Below are 19,052 nucleotides of genomic sequence, written 5' to 3' on the forward strand. Positions count from 1 at the left end.
CACACTTGTGCTTGCAATTTGGTGAGTTTCTCCCGGTTCATGATAGTTTTTCTTTCATCTTGGAGCAGAAATGGGATGGCACGGAGGAATAGGGTTGGTGTTCAGGGGGTCTCCTGTGGACCAGCTGAGATTAGGTGCACACACGCAGGGATGCAAGATGGCAGCTAGAGGCACTGTTAGTATTTTGATAGGGATTGCATTAAATGTGTAGATTGTTTTTGGTAGAATAGACATTTTAAAAATATTTGTCTTTCTAATCCATGAGCATGGAATGTGTTTCCACTTCTTTGTATCCTCTTCAATTTCTCTCATCAGTGTTTTATAGTTTTCAAAATACAAGTCTTTCACCTCTTTGGTTAGGTTTATTCCTCGGTATGTTATTGTTTTTGGTGCAATTGTAAATGGGACTGATTCCTTAATTTCTCTTTCTGTTGTATCATTACTAGTGTATAGAAATGCAACAGATTTATGTATGCTAATTTTCTTATCTGCAACTTTACTGAATTCATGCATCAGTTCTAGCAATTTTTTGTGGAGTCTTTTGGGTTTTCTATATAGAATATCATGTCAAAGTATTACTTCTTCCTTGCTGATTTGGATATCTTCTAATTCTTCTTGTTGTCTATTTGCTGAGTCTGGGACTTCTAGTACTGTTAAATAACAGTGGTGAGAGTGACATGCCTGTCTTGTTCATGACTAAAGAGGAAATGCTCTTAGTGTTTCCCCATTTATGATGATATTAGCTGTGTTTTTTTTCATATAAGGCCTTTATTATGTTGAGGTACATTCCCTGTAAACCTACTTTGTTGAGGGTTTTTATTATGAATCATTGTTGCACTTTGTCAAATGCTTTTTCTGCATCTACTGAAACATCATATGGCTCTTATACTTAGTTTTATTAATCTGGTGTATCATGTTGATTGATTTGTGAATATTGAACCACCATTGCAAACCAGGAACAAATCCCACTTTGTTGTGGTGAATGATTTTTTAAATATATTTTAGATTCTGTTTGCAAGTATTTTATCGAGAAATTTTGCATCCATGCTCATCAGGGGTATTGGCTTATAGTTCTCTTTTTTAGTGAAGTCTTTATATGGTTTTGCTATCAGGGTAATGCTGGCCTCATAGAATGAGTTTGGAAGTTTTCTTTCCTTTTCTATTTTTGGAATAATTTGAGAAGAATCAGTATTATCTCTTCTTTAAATATTTGGTAGAATTCATGTGTGAAGCATTCTGGCCCTGAATTTTTGTTTTTGAGAGTTTTTTGATTAATGATTCAATTTCTTTGCTGGTTATCAGTCTGTTCAAGTTTTCTATTTCTTCTTGTTTCAGTTTTGCTAGTTTATATATTTCTAGGAATTTATCCATTTTTTGCAGGTTTTCCTATTTGTTGGCATATAGTTTTTCAAAATATTGTCTGATAATTCTTTGTATTTCTGTGGTTTTGGTTGTTATTTCTCCTCTCTCATTTGTGATTTGATTTATTTGGGTCCTTTCTCTTTTCTTTTGGATGAGCCTGGCAAAAGGCTTATCAATTTTCTTAATTTTTTCAAAGAACCAGCTTCTGGTTTCACTGATCATTTATATTGTTTTTTGTTTTGTTTTGTTTTGTTTTTTAGTTTCTTTCTTTTTTTTTTTTTTAGATTTAGTTATTTGAGAGAGAGTGTGTGTGTGCATACATGCAGGGGGAGGGCAGAGGGAGAGGGAGAGAGAGAATCCTCAAGCAGACTCCCCACTGAGGACTGATTCCCTCTTAGGGCTCAATCCCAGGACCCTGAGATCATGACCTGAGCTGAAATCAAGAGTTAGACACTTACCCAACTGAGCCACACATATTCCCCTACTGTTTTTTAGTTTCTATATCATTTATTTTTGCTCTAATCTTTATTATTTACTCACTTTCTGTTTTGGCTTCAGGCTTAATTTGTTTTTCTTTTTCTAGCTCCTTTAGGTGTAAGTTTAGGTTGTTCATTTGAGATTTTTCTTGCATCTTGTTGTAGGCCATTATTGTTCTGTCCTTCCCTCCTAGGATGGCTTTCATTGAATCCCAAAGGTTTTGGACAGTTTTGTTTTCATTTTCATTTTTCCCATGTATTTTTTATTACTTCTTTGATTTCCTGGTTGACCTATTCATTGTTTGTTAGCATTTTGTTTTACCTCCATGTACTTGTGGTCTTTCCAGATTTTTTCTTATGGTTGACTTCAAGTTTCATAGCAATATTGTCAGAAAAGATGCATAGTGTAATTTCAATCTTTTTGTATTTGTTGAGGCCTGATTTGTGACCTAGTATGTCATCTATTCTGGAGAATACCCCATGTGCACTTGAAAAGAATGTGTATTCTGCTGCTTTAGAATGAAATGTTCTGAATATATCTGTTAAGTCCATCTGGTCCAGAGTGTCATTTAAAGCCATTGTTTCCTTGTTGATTTTCTCCTTAGATAATCTGTCCTTGATGTAAGTGGGGTGTTCAAGTCCCCTACTATTATTGTATTATTATCAAGGAGTTCCTTTTTTATTTGTTATTAATTGTTTTATATATTTGGGTGCTCTCATGTTGGGTGCATAAATATTTACATTTGGTAGATATTCTTGTTGGATTATCTCCTTTATTCTACATAGTGTCCTTCTTTGTCTCTTGTTATAATCTTTGTTTTAAAGTCTAGTTTGTGTGATATAAGTATGGCTGCTCTGGCTTTCTTTTTTTTTTTTTTAAGATTTCATTTATTTGCGAGAGAGAGAATGAGAGAGAGCATGAGAGGGAGGAGGGTCAGATGGAGAAGCAGACTCCCCGCTGAGCAGGGAGCCCAATGTGGGACTCGATCCCGGGACTCCAGGATCACGACCTGAGCCGAAGGCAGTCGCTTAACCAACTGAGCCACCCAGGTGCCCCTGGCTTTCTTTTGATATCCTTTTGCATGATAAATATTTCTCCATCTTTTCACTTTCAATCTGCCATGTCTTTATGTCTAAAGTGACTCTCTTGTAGGCATCATATAGATGGGTCTAGTTTTTTTTTTCTTTCTTTTTAATCCATTCATACAACCTATGTCTTTTGATTTGAGCATTTAGTCCATTTGTGTTCAGAGTAATTATTGACAGATACGTATTTAGTGCCATTTTATTACTTGTTTTGTTGTTGTTTCTGGAGATTTTCTTTGATCTTTTCTTGTCTTTGTCATTTTTGGTCTTTCCTTTCCACTCAGAATTCCCTTTAATATTTCTTGCAGGGATGGCTTCAAGAACACCTTTAGTTTTTGTTTGTTTGGGAAACTCTATCTCTCCTTCTATTCTGAATGGTAGCCTTGCTGGATAGAGTATTGTAGGCTGTAGATTTTTCGTATTCAGCACTTTGAATATATCATGTCACTCTCTTCTGGTTTGCAAAGATTCTGTTGAGAAATCTGCAGCTAGCCTTATGGGTCTTCCTTGTAAGTGAATGACTTTTTCTCGCTGCTTTTAAGATTTTTTTCTTTATCAGTATATTTTGCAAATTTAATTACAATATGTCTTGGTGTTGGCCTGCTTTTGTTGATTTTGATGGGAGTTCTCTGTGCCTCTTGGATCTGGATGTCTGTTTCCTGCCTCAGATTAGGGAAGATTTCAACTATCATTTCCTCAAATAAATTTTCTGCACACTTTCCTCTCTCTTCTTCTGGGACTCCTATAATATGCTTGTCATTATGTTTGATGGAGTCACTGAGTTCCCTAAGTCTATTCTCGTATTCCATAAGTCTTCTTTCTCTCTTTTGTTCAGCTTCATTATTTTCCACTATTTTGTGTTTTATATCACTAATTCATTCCTCTGCTTCTTCCAGCCTGCTGTTATTGCATCAAACCTGTTTACAATCTCATTTGTTGCTTTCTTCATTTCTGATCGATTTTTTTTAACTCTTTTATCTCTGTGGTAAGGATCTTTTTGATATCTTCTATTCTTATCTCAAGCCCAGTGAATATCCTTATGATTTTTCCTTTAAATTCTCCATCAGGTGTGTTACTTATATCTGTTTCACTTAGATCTCTGGCTATAGCCTTAACTTGTTCTTTCATTTGGGATAAATTTATTTTCCTGGCATTTTGTCTAAATCTCTGCCTTCTTCTTTCATGTATTAGAAAAGCCAATTATGCTTCTGCTCCTGAAGGTAATGGCTTTATGAAGAGGCTATGTAGTGTCCAGAACCTGGTGCTTCATAGAGACTCTGGTGTGTGCTGCCTGTGCTCTGCTGTTGTGTTTTGGCTGCTCTGTCCCTCAGACCAGTCGTCTGCAGAGGCTTTCCTTGCCTGCTGCGTGCAGTGTTTGTTTCTTGGTCAGAATGTGGCAAGTTTTAACTAGCTGTACTCTGGTTTGCTTGTGAAATGAGACCTGATACTAGTTCCACTAGAACTGAGGCATTGCAGATCTCTGGTTGGGAGATGTGGTGTGGGTTGGATTTTGTGCTGGTTCTGGGGGAGGGGCCTGCCATGCTGGAACTGAAGCAAGCTTGACTGAGAAGGGCAGCTCCACCAGAGAGCAGGGTGTGTGGCTTGGTGTAAGCAAGTTAGGCAGCCAGTGTGAGCTCTGTGCTGCTACTAGCAAGTGCCTCTGTGTGTCTGCTGAGGGGTGGGAGTGGGGGGAATGGCACTGACCAGGTCCTTTCTCCCTGGAGAGGCATGTCCTTGAATGCTGCCACTCAGGGAAGCACTCCCAGAGGTGTGAATAAACCCCCTTGCCCCCCACCACATGAACTCCAGGCATTATTCAGATTGCTGTTTCCATGCTGTTTGCCTCCAGGTTTTTGCCTGCTTTCTCTCCAGGAGCAGCGCAGTGCCTTCCTGGTTTTATCCCAGCCAAGCCTGCTGACCTTTAAAACTCCAGGGTTTAGGGAAGTGGTTTGGGCAGGGGCCTGTGCTGGTCTTCTGGAGGAGTGGCCTGCAGCACTGGTACTGAGGTGAGCTTGAGAGAGAAGGGAGATCACACCAGAGCACATGGGTGTGGGACTTGATGTAACCAAGTTAGGCGGCCTGTATCAGCCCTGAGCTGATTCCCCCAGGTGGCTCTGTGTTTATGCTGAGGGGAGGGGGAGGGAAATGGCACCAGTCAACTCCTTTGTTCCTGGAGAGGAGTCTCCCTGAATGCTGCCTTTCAGGGAAGCACTTTGAGTGAATAATCTCCTCCCAGTGTGCCCCAGGCATTCTTCAGATCACTGTTTCCACTTTGTCTGCCCCCAGGTTGTTTGCCTGCCTTCTCTCCAGGAGCAGCCCAGTGCCCTCCAGGCTAATACCAGCCAAGCCCACTGTTCTTTAAAACTCTTAAGCCCTGCTGGTTGTTAAGGATTCAGATAATTCAGCTCCTTTCACTTTCCAAACCAATTGCTTTGGGGAAATGTTCTCCTTGTACATTTCCCAGTATGCTCCTCTCTCTCTTGCCCTTCTCCTCACCCACTGCTCCCTCTCCTCTGTATCACCTGCAGTCCCTGTATGTCTTACCTTCTTTCACGTGGCCTCTTCTCTCCCTTACATTATGGAGTTTCTTCTGTCAGTGTTCAGATTGATTTTTGGGGTATTTAGTATGAGTTTATAGTTATTTAGTTGAGTTCATGGAAGAGATGGGCCTAGGGTCCTCCTACTTCACTACCATCTTCTTGAATCTGATTATTTTCTTTCACTATCTAAAAAACCTTCTCATTTTGACATAATCCCACTTAATTATTTGTGCTTTTATTGCTTGTCCTTTAGGTGTCATGTCCAAAAATAATTTCCAAGACCAATGTCAAGGATGTGTTTGCCTTTGTTTTTGTTGTTGTTAGAAATTTTATGATTTCAGGTCATACATATAGTCCTTAATATATTTCAGGTTAATTTTTGTGAATGGTGTAAATAGTGGTCCAATTTCATTCTTTTGCATGTAAACATCCAATTTTCCCAGTACCATTTACTGAAGAAATGATCTTTTCACCATTAAATATTCTTGAACCCCTTGTCAAATGTTAGTTGGACAGATGTGCATGGGTTTATTTATGGGCTCTTGATTCTCTTCCATATATCTATTTTCATGCAAATAGTATACTGTTTTGATTACTATAGATTTGTAATATAGTTTAAAATCAGGAAGCATAATGTCTTCTGCTTTGTTCTTCTTTCTCAATCTTCTATTCACAACCTTCTGTGGTTTCACATAAATTTTAGGATTTTTTTTCTATTTTTATAAAAATTCCACTTGAATCTTACAAAGATTGCATTCAATGTACAGATGACTTTGGGTAGTAGGGATATTTTAACAATATTAATTCTATAAGCCATGGACATGATATTTCCTTTATTTATGTCTTATTCAAATTTTTCACCAATGTCAGTTTTCAGTGTAGAGATTTTTCACCTCCTTGGTTAAATTTATTCCTAAAGTGTTTTTTTGAAGCTTTTGTAAATGGGATTGTTCACTTTATTTCTTTTTAATATATTTTGTTGTTAGTGTATGGAAACGTTATTGATTTTTTAATGTTGATTTTATATCCTGCAACTTTATGGCATTTATTGATTAGATCTAAATGTTTTTTGGTGGAATCTGTAGGATTTTCAATATATAAATCACGTCATCTGCAAACAAAGATAATTTTACTTCTTCCTTTGTGATTTAGATGCTTTTTATTTCTTGTTTTTATCTGATTGCTCTGGCTAGGACATCCAGTACTAAGATAATTAAGAGTGGTTCGAGTGGTCATTCATATCTTGTTCCTGATCTCTTAAGCGGAAAATTTTTCAACTTTTCACCATTAAGTATTATGTTAGCTGTGGGTTTGTCATATTTAGCCTTCATTTAAGATACATTCCTTCTATACTCAACTTATTGAGAGTTTTAGTAAGAACACATGTTGAATTTTGTCAAATGCTCTTTCTTCATTTGTATAGGTGATAATTTGATTTTTTTTTAACCCTGACCTGAAGTTTTTTTTTTTTAATTGAAGTATAATTGACATATAATATTATATTAGTTTCAGATATACAACATAATGATTCAATATCTGCCTACACTGCTAAATGATCACCACAATAAGCCTAGTTATCATTTTTCACCATACAAAGTTATAATTTTTTTGTGATGAGAACTTTTAGGATTTACTCTCTTGGCAACTTTCAAATATGTACTACAGTGTTATTGGCTATAGTCTCTGTGCTGTACATTACATCTCCATAACATGTATTTTATATTTGAAACTTTTTACTTCTTGACCCCCTTTAACCATTTCACCCAGCCCAAAGCCCCCTCCACTCTAGCACTTACAGTTCTGTTCTCTGTATCAATGAATTTTGTTTTGGTTTTAGATTCCACATATAAGTGAAATATAGTATTTGTTTTTCTCTGTCTGACTTATTTCATTTACCATAATTCCCCCAAGGTCCATTAGTGTTGTCACAAATGGCAAGATTTCATTCTTTTTTAATGGCTGGGTAGTATTACATTGCATTTATATACCACATCTTTGTTATCCATTCATCCACTGATAGACACTTAGGTATTTCCATATCTTGGATATTGTAAATAATACTGCAATGAACATAGGGGTGGACATATCTTTTAGAAGTAGTGTTTTCATTTTATTTTTCCAGATAAAAACATTGTAGTGGAATTGTTGGATAAGATGGTAGTTTCATTTTTCATTTTGGGAAGAAATCATATTGTTTTAAATAGTGGTTGCACCAATTTAAATTCCCACCAACAGTGCATGAGAGTCCCCTTTTCTCCGCATATTAGCCAACACTCATTATTTCTGGTCTTTTTGATACTAGCCATTCTAACAGATGTGAGGCGGTATCTTGTTGTGAATTTCTTTTGCGTTTCCCTGATAATTAGTGATGTTGAGCATCTTTTCATAGGCCTGTTGGCCACTATATGTCTTATTTGCAAAAAAGAAGTCTATTCAGGTCCTCTGACAATTTTTCAATCAGATTTTTTTTGCTGTTGAGTTCTATGAGTTCTTTATATATTATGGATATTAATCCTTTACCAGATATGACTTGCAAATATTTTCTTTCATTCAGTAGGTTTCTTTTTTTTTTTTTTTTAAAGATTTTTAATTTATTTGAGCAAGAAAGAACAAGCAGGGGGAGTGGCAGAGGGAGAGGGAGAATCAGGCTCCCTGCTCATGTGGGGCTTTATGCAGGGCTCGATGGTGGGCTCAATCCCAGGATCCTGGGATCACGACCCGAGCCAGAGGCAGATGCTTAACCAACTAAGCCACCCAGGTACCCCATCATTCAGTAGGTTTCTTTATCATTTTCTTGGTTTCCTTTGCTGAGCAGAAGTTTTTCAGTTTGATATAGTCCCATTTGCTTATTTTTGTTTTTGTTCTTTTTTTTTTTTACCTTTCTTTTATGGTCAGGTACAAGATCATTGCTAGAACCAATGTCAAGGAGCTTATTGTGTGTGTTTTATTCTAGGAGTTTTATGTTTTTAGGTCTTCCTTTTAAGTCTAAAACATTTGAGTTCATTGTGTATGGTGTAAGATAATAGTCTAGTTTCATTCTTTTGCATGAGGCTGTCCAGTTTCCCCAACACCATTTACTGAAGAGATTATACTTTCCCCATTGTACATACATAGATTCTTTGTCATAAAATTCAGGTGGGTTTATTTGTGAGCTTTCTATTTTGTTCCATTGATTTGTGTGTCTGTTTCTTGACAATATCATACTGTTTTAATTGCTATACCCTGTAATACACTTATAAATAAAGAATGTGATGCCTCCATCTTTGTTCTTCTTTCTCAACACTGTTTTGGGTATTCATGATGTTTAGCAGATACATACAAATTTTAAGATTGTCTGCTATTTCTGTGAAAAATGCCATTGAAATTTTGATGGGGGATAGTAGATGGAACCTAGACCCAGAGGGTCCAAAGTGTGGGATACACCAGCTGGACAGCCTCACGGAACCTTAGAATGTAAGAAGGAGGGCGACAGCTGTGGCAGAAGTGGTGGCCAAGGAAAGGTGCCTTAAAAAGTCGTTTCAAGACAATCTTGAAGACATAAAGAAATGGATGAAAGAGAAAAGGAATAAAAATTTGGCAGAGATTGGCAAACAAAATTCTTTTATAACTGCACCATGCCAAATAATCTCCAACACTTCTATACTGCTAAAAAACTACCATGACAACAACAGAATGTTAATTTTAGCTTTGGAAAATGAAAAATCCAAAGTGAGAAAAGCCCAAGATACCATCCTCCAACTTAGAAAAGAATGTTACTACCTCATGTGTCAGCTATATGCATTGAAAGAAAAACTGACTTCACAACAAACAGAAGAAACTTCTCAGAACCAGGAAATATGTCCCTCTGGAATGAACTCCAATAGTGACAACAACTCTGGGGATTTATTTGTGAAGTATATAACACAAGTTCCTCTTCAGGAAGCTCACCTTCTAAGACAAGGAGAATCATTCCAAATAGAAGAGCAAATACCTATTTCTCAAGATAGACTGGGGTTTGATTTGGATTCAGATGAAGATAAATCTGTTGATAATGTCTTACCTAGAACTGTATCTGTCCATTGAAGTTTAAAGAAACATTTTAACAATCTATGTCAGTTCAATACCTTGGATGATTTTGAAATCAGTCATTTCTCAGTGCAGCCCTTTGAATCCAAAAGAATTAGATGTGTAGACCCTGAAAACGTAGAACAAAGTGTTTGTCAATGAAATAAGGATCAAATTAACTTATCACCAAAGTTGATTGACCCAGGAAGACCTACTAAAACAAAAGAAAACATTTTAGAATATAAACTTGAACAAACTAAAAGTAAGCATAGAGGTGCACAAGGAAGAAAAGGAGAAAACAAAAGCTAACAGGAGAAAATCAAAATCTGTATCAAAGTATGAAGGGAGCAAAAGTGAAAATAAAAAAAAAACTGTTTCCAAAAAAAAAAAAAGTTGGATGAATCTGTCACTTCCAGTGATGCTTACAATTTTAATTTGGAAGAGGGTATTCATCTCACTCCTTTCCGACAAAAAATGAGCAACGATTCTAACAGAGAAGAAAACAATGAATTTGAAGTGAGCATCTGTGAATCAAGTAGTTCAGGAGATTATTCTGACGACCTCTATTTGCCCACTTGCAAGTAGAGTCAAGATCTCTCCAGTGAATCAGATAGGAGCCCAGTCACCAGGTCTCAACCTAAAAAAGCACTAAAATATGGAGATGAAAAAGAGATGGAAGATTCTAAGCTTACAAAAACAACTATCAGTGCACTACCTAAAACTCACTGCTCACTTCATTTTAGCCTGAAGGATATCACCAATGTCCCCTTGTATCCTGTAGTGAAAATCAGTAAACTTTCTTGTTCTCCAAAAAAGAAAGAAAACCCAGCAGTGTCTCTGCCTAAGCGCAGGTGTGCAGTCAGTATGAATTACAAGGAACACACACTCGCTTCAAAACTGAGAAGAGGATATCATTTTACATATTTATGTTTCTTGAATTCTCTGATTTTCAAATAGAAAAAGGATTCCAGAAGCAGTTCCAAAAAAAAAAAAAAGTATGAAGCAAATACAGTGAAGTGTTTGTTGGATGCTGTTTAAATTCATCCTACTACACCTCCTTCTATCTCTCCAAGAGAGAATCTCTAAGATAGTACACAATAGGATGGGACTGTTGCCATGGAATATTCTCTGACCGAACTGTAGATCACAAAAATTTCTTCACAACTATATTTCAAATGTGATGCTTTTTTCCACACTAAATTTGGTTTATTTTTTCTTTTAAATATAAATAACTGGACCTAAGCCCTATTTCTTTTTTTAAGATTTTATTTTATTTATTTGACAGAGAGAGAGACAGCAAGAGAGGGAACACAAGCAGGGGGAGCGGGAGAGGGAGAAGCAGGCTTCCCATGGAGCAGGGAGCCCAATGCGGGGCTAGATCCCAGGATCCCGGGATCATGACCTGAGCAGAAGGCAGATGCTTAACGACTGAGCCATCCAGGTGTCCCATAAGCCCTATTTCTTAAACTGCCTAAAACTCTTAATTTTACTCAGAATGTATCTTCTACAAAAATTTTAGAAATGAATAATCAAATTAAGATGTTTTAATTATAAGGTTCTGGTGTCTTTATTTTTCCCTTAAGAGGAAAATACTAGAATGAATGATTTTTGAAGACAGTCCAAGGATGTTTTGAAACTCTTTATATAATATTTGAATAAATAAGTCCTTGACACGCACAGTAGGGTATACCCTAAGTTATTTGTGGATCTGTTATACCACTGTTATATTTAAAATTTCAAATAAAATCTGAGATCATTATTAAAGAATTAATGGTTGCTTAGGCTCAGGGAATAGGTAAGTGACTAGCTCTGAATACCAAGCTCTACGTGTACATTGTTCAGTGATACCTCAGCAAAATCACTAATTTTTGTTTTGGACTTTCAGGATAGTTCCCTAATTAGTGGTTACCATGTTGGGGTCAATGCAGCTATAAAACATTTTCATCACCACAGAAAGCTCTCTATTGGGTGGTTGCAAATTTGGCGTCTTTGTACTTTTAATATTTCTGTATTCTTGCTGTAGTGATTATCCATAGATTGTTAAGAATTGCTTTATATTTTAACATTTTACATGAATGTTATATTGTATATATTTTCTTGCAAATGACTTTTAATTCACCATTGCTTTTGAGATTTATCCATGTTGGCAGATGTAGATTATTTTCATCAGTATTTTATTATATAAATAAACTGAACTTATTCTTTTGAGAGATTAAAAAAAGAAATTTTTATAGAGATTGCAACGAATCTGTTAATTGTTTTTGGTGGTATGGAAATTGTAACAATGTTAATTTTCCCAATCCATGAGCGTGGAATACCTTCCTATTCATTTGTGTCTTTTATTTCTTTCATTTATGTCTTGTTTTCAATATACAGGTCTTTAACCACCTTCACTGAATTTATTTGTAAGTATTTCATTCTTTTTGATGCAATTATAAATGGGATTGTTTTATTAATTTCTCTTTTGATAGTTCATTATTAGATGTTTGTATATTTATTTTATAACCTGAAACTTTATTAAATTCAAATACTAATTGTATGTGTTCTTTTTTTATCATATGACCTCACTGATATGAGGAATTCTTTTTTTTAAATTTTTTATTGTTATGTTACTCACCATACATTACATCATTAGTTTTTGATGTAGTGTTCCATGATTCATTGTTTGTGTATAACATGCAGTGCTCCATGCAGAATGTGCCCTCTTTAATACCCATCACCAGGCTAACCCATCCTCCCACCCCTCTCCCCTCTAGAAACCCCAGTCTGTTTTTCAGAGTCCATAGTCTCTCATGGTTCATCTCCCCCTCCGATTCCCCCCCTTCATTCTTTCCTTCCTGCTATCTTCTTCTTCTTTTTTTTTTAAACATATATTGTATTATTTGTTTCAGAGGTACAGATCTGTGATTCAACAGTCTTGTATAATTCATAGCACTCACCATAGCACATACCCTCCCCAATGTCTATCACCCAGACACCCCGTCCCTCCCACCCCCCACCACTCCAGCAACCCTCAGTTTGTTTCCTGAGATTAAGAATTCCTCATATCAGTGAGGTCATATGCTACATGTCTTTCTCTGATTGACTTATTTCGCTCAGCATAACACCCTCCAGTTCCATCCACGTCATTGCAAATGGCAAAATCTCATTCCTTTTGATGGCTGCATAATATTCCATTATATATATATACCACATCTGTATCCATTCAACTGTCGATGGACATCTTGGCTCTTTCCACAGTTTGGCTATTGTGGACATTGCTGCTATAAACATCAGGGTGCACGTACCCCTTCGGAACCCTACATTTCTATCTTTGGGGTAAATACCCAGTAGTGCAATTGCTGGATCATAGGGTAGCTCTATTTTCAACTTTTTTTAAAAAAAGATTTTATTTATTTATTTGAGAGAGAAAGAATGAGAGATAGAGAGCATGACAGGGAGGAGGATCAGAGGGAGAAGCAGACTCCCTGCTGAGCAGGGAGCCTGATGTGGGACTCGATCCTGGGACTCCAGGATTATGACCTGAGCTGAAGGCAGTCACTTAACCAACTGAGCCACCCAGCCGTCCTATTTTCAACTTTTTGAGGAACCTCCATACTGTTTTCCAGAGTGGCTACACCAGCTTGCATTCCCACCAACAGTGTAAGAGGGTTCCCCTTTCTCCACATCCCCGCCAGCATCTGTCGTTCCCTGACTTGTTAATTTTAGCCATTCTGACTGGTGTGAGGTGGTATCTCATTGAGGTTTTGATTTGGATTTCCCTGATGCCGAGCGATGTTGAGCACTTTTTCATGTGTCTGTTGGCCATGTGGATGTCTTCTTTGGAAAAATGTCTGTTCATGTCTTCTGCCCATTTCTTGATTGGATCATTTGTTCTTTGGGGGTTGAGTTTGATAAGTTCTTTATAGATTTTGGATACTAGCCCTTTATCTGATATGTCATTTGCAAATATCTTCTCCCATTCTGTCAGTTGTCTTTTGGTTTTGTTGACTGTTTATTTTGCTGTGCAAAAGCTTCTTATCTTGATGAAGCCCCAATAGTTCATTTTTGCCCTTGCTTCCCTTGCCTTTGGTGATGTTTCTAAGAAGTTGCTGCAGCTGAGGTTGGGGAGGTTGCTGCTTGTGTTCTCCTTTAGGATTTTGATGGACTCCTGTCTCACATTGAGGTCTTTCAACCATTTGGAGTCTATTTTTGTGTGTGGTGTAAGGAAATGGTCCAGTTTCATTCTTCTGCACGTGGCTGTCCAATTTTCCCAACACCATTTGTTGAAGAGACTGTCTTTTTTCCATTAGACATTCTTTCTTGCTTTGTCGAAGATTAGTTGACCATAGAGTTGAGGGTCCATTTCTGGGCTCTCTATTCTGTTCCATGGATCTATGTGTCTGTTTTTGTGCCAGTACCATACTGTCTTGATGACGACAGCTTTGTAATAGAGCTTGAAGTCCGGAGTTGTGATGCCACCAGCTTTGCCTTTCTTTTTCAACATTCTTCTGGCTATTTGGGGTCTTTTCTGGTTCCATACAAATTTTAGGATTATTTGTTCCATTTCTTTGAAAAAAGTGGATGGTATTTTGATGGGGATTGCATTGAATGTGTAGATTGCTCTAGGTAGCATTGACATCTTCATAATATTTGTTCTTCCGATCCATGAGCATGGAACGTTTTCCCATTTCTTTGTGTCTTCCTCAATTTCTTTCATGAGTATTTTATAGTTTTCTGAGTACAGATTCTTTGCCTCTTTGGTTAGATTTATTCCTAGGTATCTTACGGTTTTGGGTGCAATTGTAAATGGGATTGACTCCTTAATTTCTCTTCCTTCTGTCTTGTTGTTGGTGTATAGGAATGCCACTGATTTCTGTGCATTGATTTTATATCCTGCCACATTACTGAATTCCTGTATGAGTTCTAGCAGTTTTGGGGTGGAGTCCTTTCGGTTTTCCACATAAAGTATCATATCATCTGCAAAGAGTGAGAGTTTGACTTCTTCTTTGCCAATTTGGATGCCTTTTATTTCTTTTTTTTTTTTTTTTAAAGATTTTATTTATTTATTTGACAGAGAGAGAGAGAGCACAAGTAGGCAGAGAGGCAGGCAGAGAGAGAGGGAGAAGTAGGCTCTCCACTGAGTGGGGAGCCCGACGTGGGGCTCGATCCCAGAACTCTGGGATCATGACCTGAGCCGAAGGCAGCCGCTTAACCAACTGAGCCTCCCAGGCGCCCTGCGTTTTATTTCTTTTTGTTGTCTGATTGCTGAGGCTAGGAATTTCAGTACTACGTTGAACAACAGTGGTGAGAGTGGACATTCCTGCTGTGTTCCTGACCTCAAGGGAAAGCTCTCAGGTTTTTCCCATTGAGAATGATATTCGCTGTGGGTTTTCATAGATGGCTTTTATGATATTGAGGTATGTACCCTTTATCCCTACGATGTGAAGAGTTTTAATCAAGAAAGGATGCTGTATTTTGTCAAATGCTTTTTCTGCATCTATTGAGAGGATCATATGGTTCTTGTTCTTTCTTTTATTAATGTATTGTATCACATAGATTGATTTGCAGATGTTGAACCAACCTTGCAGCCCAAGAATAAATCCCACTAGGTCGTGGTGAATAATCCTTTTAATGTACTGTAGGATCCTATTGGCTAGTATTTTGGTGAGAATTTTTGCATCCATGTTCATCAAGGATATTGGTCTGTAATTCTCCCTTTTGATGAGGTCTTTGTCTGGTTTTGGGATCGAGGTAATGATGTCCTCATAAAATGAGTTTGGAAGTTTTCCTTCCATTTCTATTTTTTGGAACAGTTTCAGAAGAATAGGTATTAATTCTTCTTTAAATGTTTGGTAGAATTCCCCTGGGAAGCCATCTGGCCCTGGGCTCTTGTTTGTTGGGAGATTTTTGATTACTGCTTCAATTTCCTTACTTGTTAGGGTCTGTTCATGTTTTCTATTTCTTCTTGGTTCAGTTTTGGTAGTTTATACATACCTAGGAATGCATCCATTTCTACCATATTGTCTAATTTGCTGGCATATATTGGCTCATAATATGTTCTTATAATTGTTTGTATTTCTTGGTGTTGGTTGTTGATCTCTCCTCTTTCATTCATTATTTTATTTATTTGGGTCCTTTCTCTTTTTTTTTTTTGATAAGTCTGCCCAGGGGTTTATCAATCTTATTAATTCTTTTGAAGAACCACCTCCTAGTTTTGTTGATCTATTCTGCTGTTCTTCTGGTTTCTAATTCATTGATTTCTGCTCTGATATTCATGATTTCTCTTCTCCTGCTGGGTTTAGGCTTTATTTGTTTTTCTTTCTCCAGCTCCCTTAGTTGTAGGGTTAGGTTGTGTATTTGAGACCTTTCTTGTTTCTTGAGAAAGGCTTGTATTGCTATATACTTTCCTCTTAGGCCCGCCTTTGCTGCATCCCAGAGATTTTGTACAGTTGTGTTTTCATTTTCATTGGTTTCCATGAATTTTTTAAATTCTTCTTTAATTTCCTGCTTGACCCATTAAAGAGCATCTTTAGCCTCCATGTATTTGAGTTCTTTCCAACTATCCTTTTGTGATTGAGTTCTAGTTTCAAAGCACTGTGGTCTGAAAATATGCAGGTAATGATCCCAATCTTTTGGTACTGTTTGAGACCTGATTTGTGACCCAGGATGTGATCTATTACCATGTTAATGGACACCAAAAGAAAGCTGGGGTGGCAATCCTTGTAGGGCTGGTTTCCTGTTTGCAAATTCTTTTAGTTTTTGTTTGTCCTGGAAGCTTTTTATCTCTCCTTCTATTTTCAGTGACAGCCTAGCTGGATATAGTATTCTTGGCTGCATATTTTTCTTGTTTAGTACCCTGATTATATCATGCCAGTGTCCTTTTTGGGCTGCCAGGTCTCTGTGGATAGGTTTGCTTCCAATCTAATGTTTCTACCATTGTAGGTTACAGACCTCTTGTCCTGAGCTGCTTTCAGGATTTTCTCTTTGTCTCTGAGACTTGTGAGTTTTACTATTAGATGTTGGGGTGTTGACCTATTTTTATTGATTTTGAGGGGGGTTTTCTGTGTCTCCTGGATTTTGGTGCCTGTTTCTTTCCCCAAATTAGGGAAGTTTTCCTCTATAATTTGCACCTTCTGCCCTCTCTCTTTCTTCTTCTTCTGAGATCCCAATTATTTTAATATTGTTTTGTCTTATGGTATCACTTATCTCTCGAATTCTGCCCTTGTGATCCAGTAGTTGTTTATCTCTCTTTTTCTCAGCTTCTTTATTCTCCATCATTTGGTCCTCTATATCACTAATTCTCTCTTCTGCCTCATTTATCCTAGCAGTTAGAGCCTCCATTTTTGATTGCACCTCATAAATAGCCTTTTTGATTTTGACTTGGTTAGATTTTAGTTCTTTTATTTCTCCAGAAATGGATTCTCTTGTATCTTCTATGCTTTTTTCAAGCCCAGCTAGTATCTTTATAATCGTCATTCTGTACTCTAGTTCCGACAGCTTACTAATGTCCGTATTGATTAGGTCCCTGGCAGTCGGTACTGCCTATTGTTCTTTTTTTTGAGGTGAGTTTTTCCATTTTGTCATTTTGTCCAGAGATGAATAGATGAATGAGAGAAAAAAATCCTAGAAGGAAAATATACACTAAACAAATCAGAGGAGACCCGAAACCAGGGGGAAAAGAATTAAAAAAAAAAAAAAGAAAGAATATGATAAGGCTGGTGAATAGACCAGAGCGACCCACTAGATTTTGGGTGTATTTTGGTCTGTTAGAAGAAACTGACTCCCAAAATTTTAAAGAAAGAAAACTTATCTATATACAAAAATAAGGGTAAATATGATGAAGGAATGGAATATGACTGTGAAGATGAAAATTAAAAACGATTTTTAAAAAGGAACTGATAAGAAGGTTGAAAAAAGAAAGAAAAAAATTAAAAAGAAAAAAAGGAGAGAATATGATCAGGTGTGAGACTAGAACAAAGCCATACACTAGATTTAGGATATATTTTGGTCTGCTAGAAGAAACTGTATCCAAAAATTTTAAAGTTAGAAAAACTTAGGAATAGAATATGACCATAGAAATGAAAATTTAAAAAGTTTTTTAAAAAGGAATTGATAAGGTAATATGTTGGTTGAAAAAAGAAAGAATAAAAATTTAAAAAAATAGAAAAAGAAAAAATACAGAAAATTAAAAACATTAACTTTGAAAGACTAAAGAATCATGGGGAAAAAAGCCATGAATTATACGTGCTGTAGTCCCCTAGCGCTGGGTTTTGCAGTTCTTATTGATTGGTAAACTTGGTCTTGGCTGGATATTCTTACTAATCTTCTGGGGGAGGGGCCTGTTGCAGTGGTTCTCAAATGTCTTTCCCCAAGGTGGAATTGCACCGCCCTTGCCAGGGGCTAGGCTAAGTAATCTGCTTGGGTTTGCTCTCGGTAGCTTTTGTTCCCTGAAAGCTTTCTGTAGAGCTTTGGAAGACAAGAATGAAAATGGTGACTTCACAATCTCTCACCCTGGAGGAGCTGTGAACCTGGAGCCCCACTTCTCAGTAAGCCCTCAGAGAAAAGCAGTCAATCACTCCCATCTCCCTGGTCTCCAGCCACTCACCATGCTCACTCGGCCTGTGACTGAGCATTTCTATCTCTGGCACAGAACCCCGTTTGGAGTCTCTAAACCCAGCAGATTCCTGAGGTGCACTCCTGCGCTGCTCCTCCCAGGGGAGGAAGGAGAGTCTCCCTGGATTTGCCACTTGTTGGGTCCCTGCTCAAAGAGTAGTGGCCCAACTGTGCCAAGAATCACAGTTTATGGCAACCTCGAGCTGAGAGCCCACTCCTTGGCTCTGTCTTTGCAGCTGGCTTCCCTGCTCCAATACCTGGGAGCTCTGCCACACTCAGGCACCCCCAGTCTTTCTGTGACCCCGAGGGTCCTGAGATCACACTGTCCCAGCAAGAGTTCCACCCCCCGCTTAGCCACTGGAGCGATGTCACTTGCTGTATCACTTTCTGGTAGCTGGCTGGCAGAAGCTCCCTCCCCCTGCGGTCTGTCTTCCCAAATATCACCTCAGATTCATGTCTCTGCACACCTTACCTTCCAGAAAGTGGTTGCTTTTCTGTTCACAGAATTGTTATTATTCTTTCCTTTGATCTCCTGTTGAGTTTGTAGGTGTTCAGAATGGTTTGATAACTATCTAGCTGAATTCCTGGGACCAGACTAAATTTAGGTCTCCTACTCCTCTGCCATCTTGCTCCTCTCACTTTTTTTTTTTTTAATTTTTTTATTGTTATATTAATCCCCATACATTACATCATTAGTTTTAGATATAGTGTTCCATGATTCATTGTTTGTGCATAACACCTAGTACTCCATGCAGAACGTGCCCTCCTCAATACCCATCACCAGGCTAACCCATCCTCCCAAACCCCTCCCCTCTAGAACCCTCAGTTTGTTTTTCAGAGTCCATCGTCTCTCATGGTTCGTCTACCCCTCCAATTTCCCCCCCTTCATTCTTCCCCTCCTGCTACATTCTTCTTATTCTTTTTTTTTTTCTTAACATATATTGCATTA

The 19,052-nt window shown here is 37.6% G+C and overlaps 1 protein-coding gene across 2 annotated transcripts; it reads left to right on the forward strand.

Annotated features, from left to right (window-relative positions):
* The first annotated feature begins 9,013 nt into the window (after positions 1–9,013).
* LOC118535050 (shugoshin 1-like) lies at positions 9,014–10,465 on the forward strand. Of its 2 annotated transcripts, none has more exons than XM_078064303.1 (2): positions 9,014–9,479; positions 10,221–10,465. In XM_078064303.1, exons 1-2 carry the CDS (start codon positions 9,014–9,016, stop codon positions 10,463–10,465), a joined length of 711 nt encoding a protein of 236 aa, XP_077920429.1. The 2 variants fall into 2 exon arrangements, with proteins under 2 accessions (XP_077920429.1, XP_077920430.1); XM_078064304.1 differs by having other exon boundaries at positions 9,014–9,426; positions 10,216–10,465.
* The last annotated feature ends 8,587 nt before the right edge of the window (positions 10,466–19,052 follow it).

The sequence above is a fragment of the Halichoerus grypus genome, chromosome X, assembly GCF_964656455.1.
Source record: "Halichoerus grypus chromosome X, mHalGry1.hap1.1, whole genome shotgun sequence".
Classification (NCBI taxonomy): domain Eukaryota; kingdom Metazoa; phylum Chordata; class Mammalia; order Carnivora; family Phocidae; genus Halichoerus; species Halichoerus grypus.

Coding starts and splice junctions, on each gene's coding strand:
- LOC118535050 (XM_078064303.1), top strand. CDS start 9,014: ATGAAAGAGAAAAGGAATAAAAATTTGGCAGAGATTGGCAAACAAAAT. Junction 9,480..10,220: donor TGATTTGGATTCAGATGAAG/ATAAATCTGTTG, acceptor CTATCAGTGCAC/TACCTAAAACTCACTGCTCA.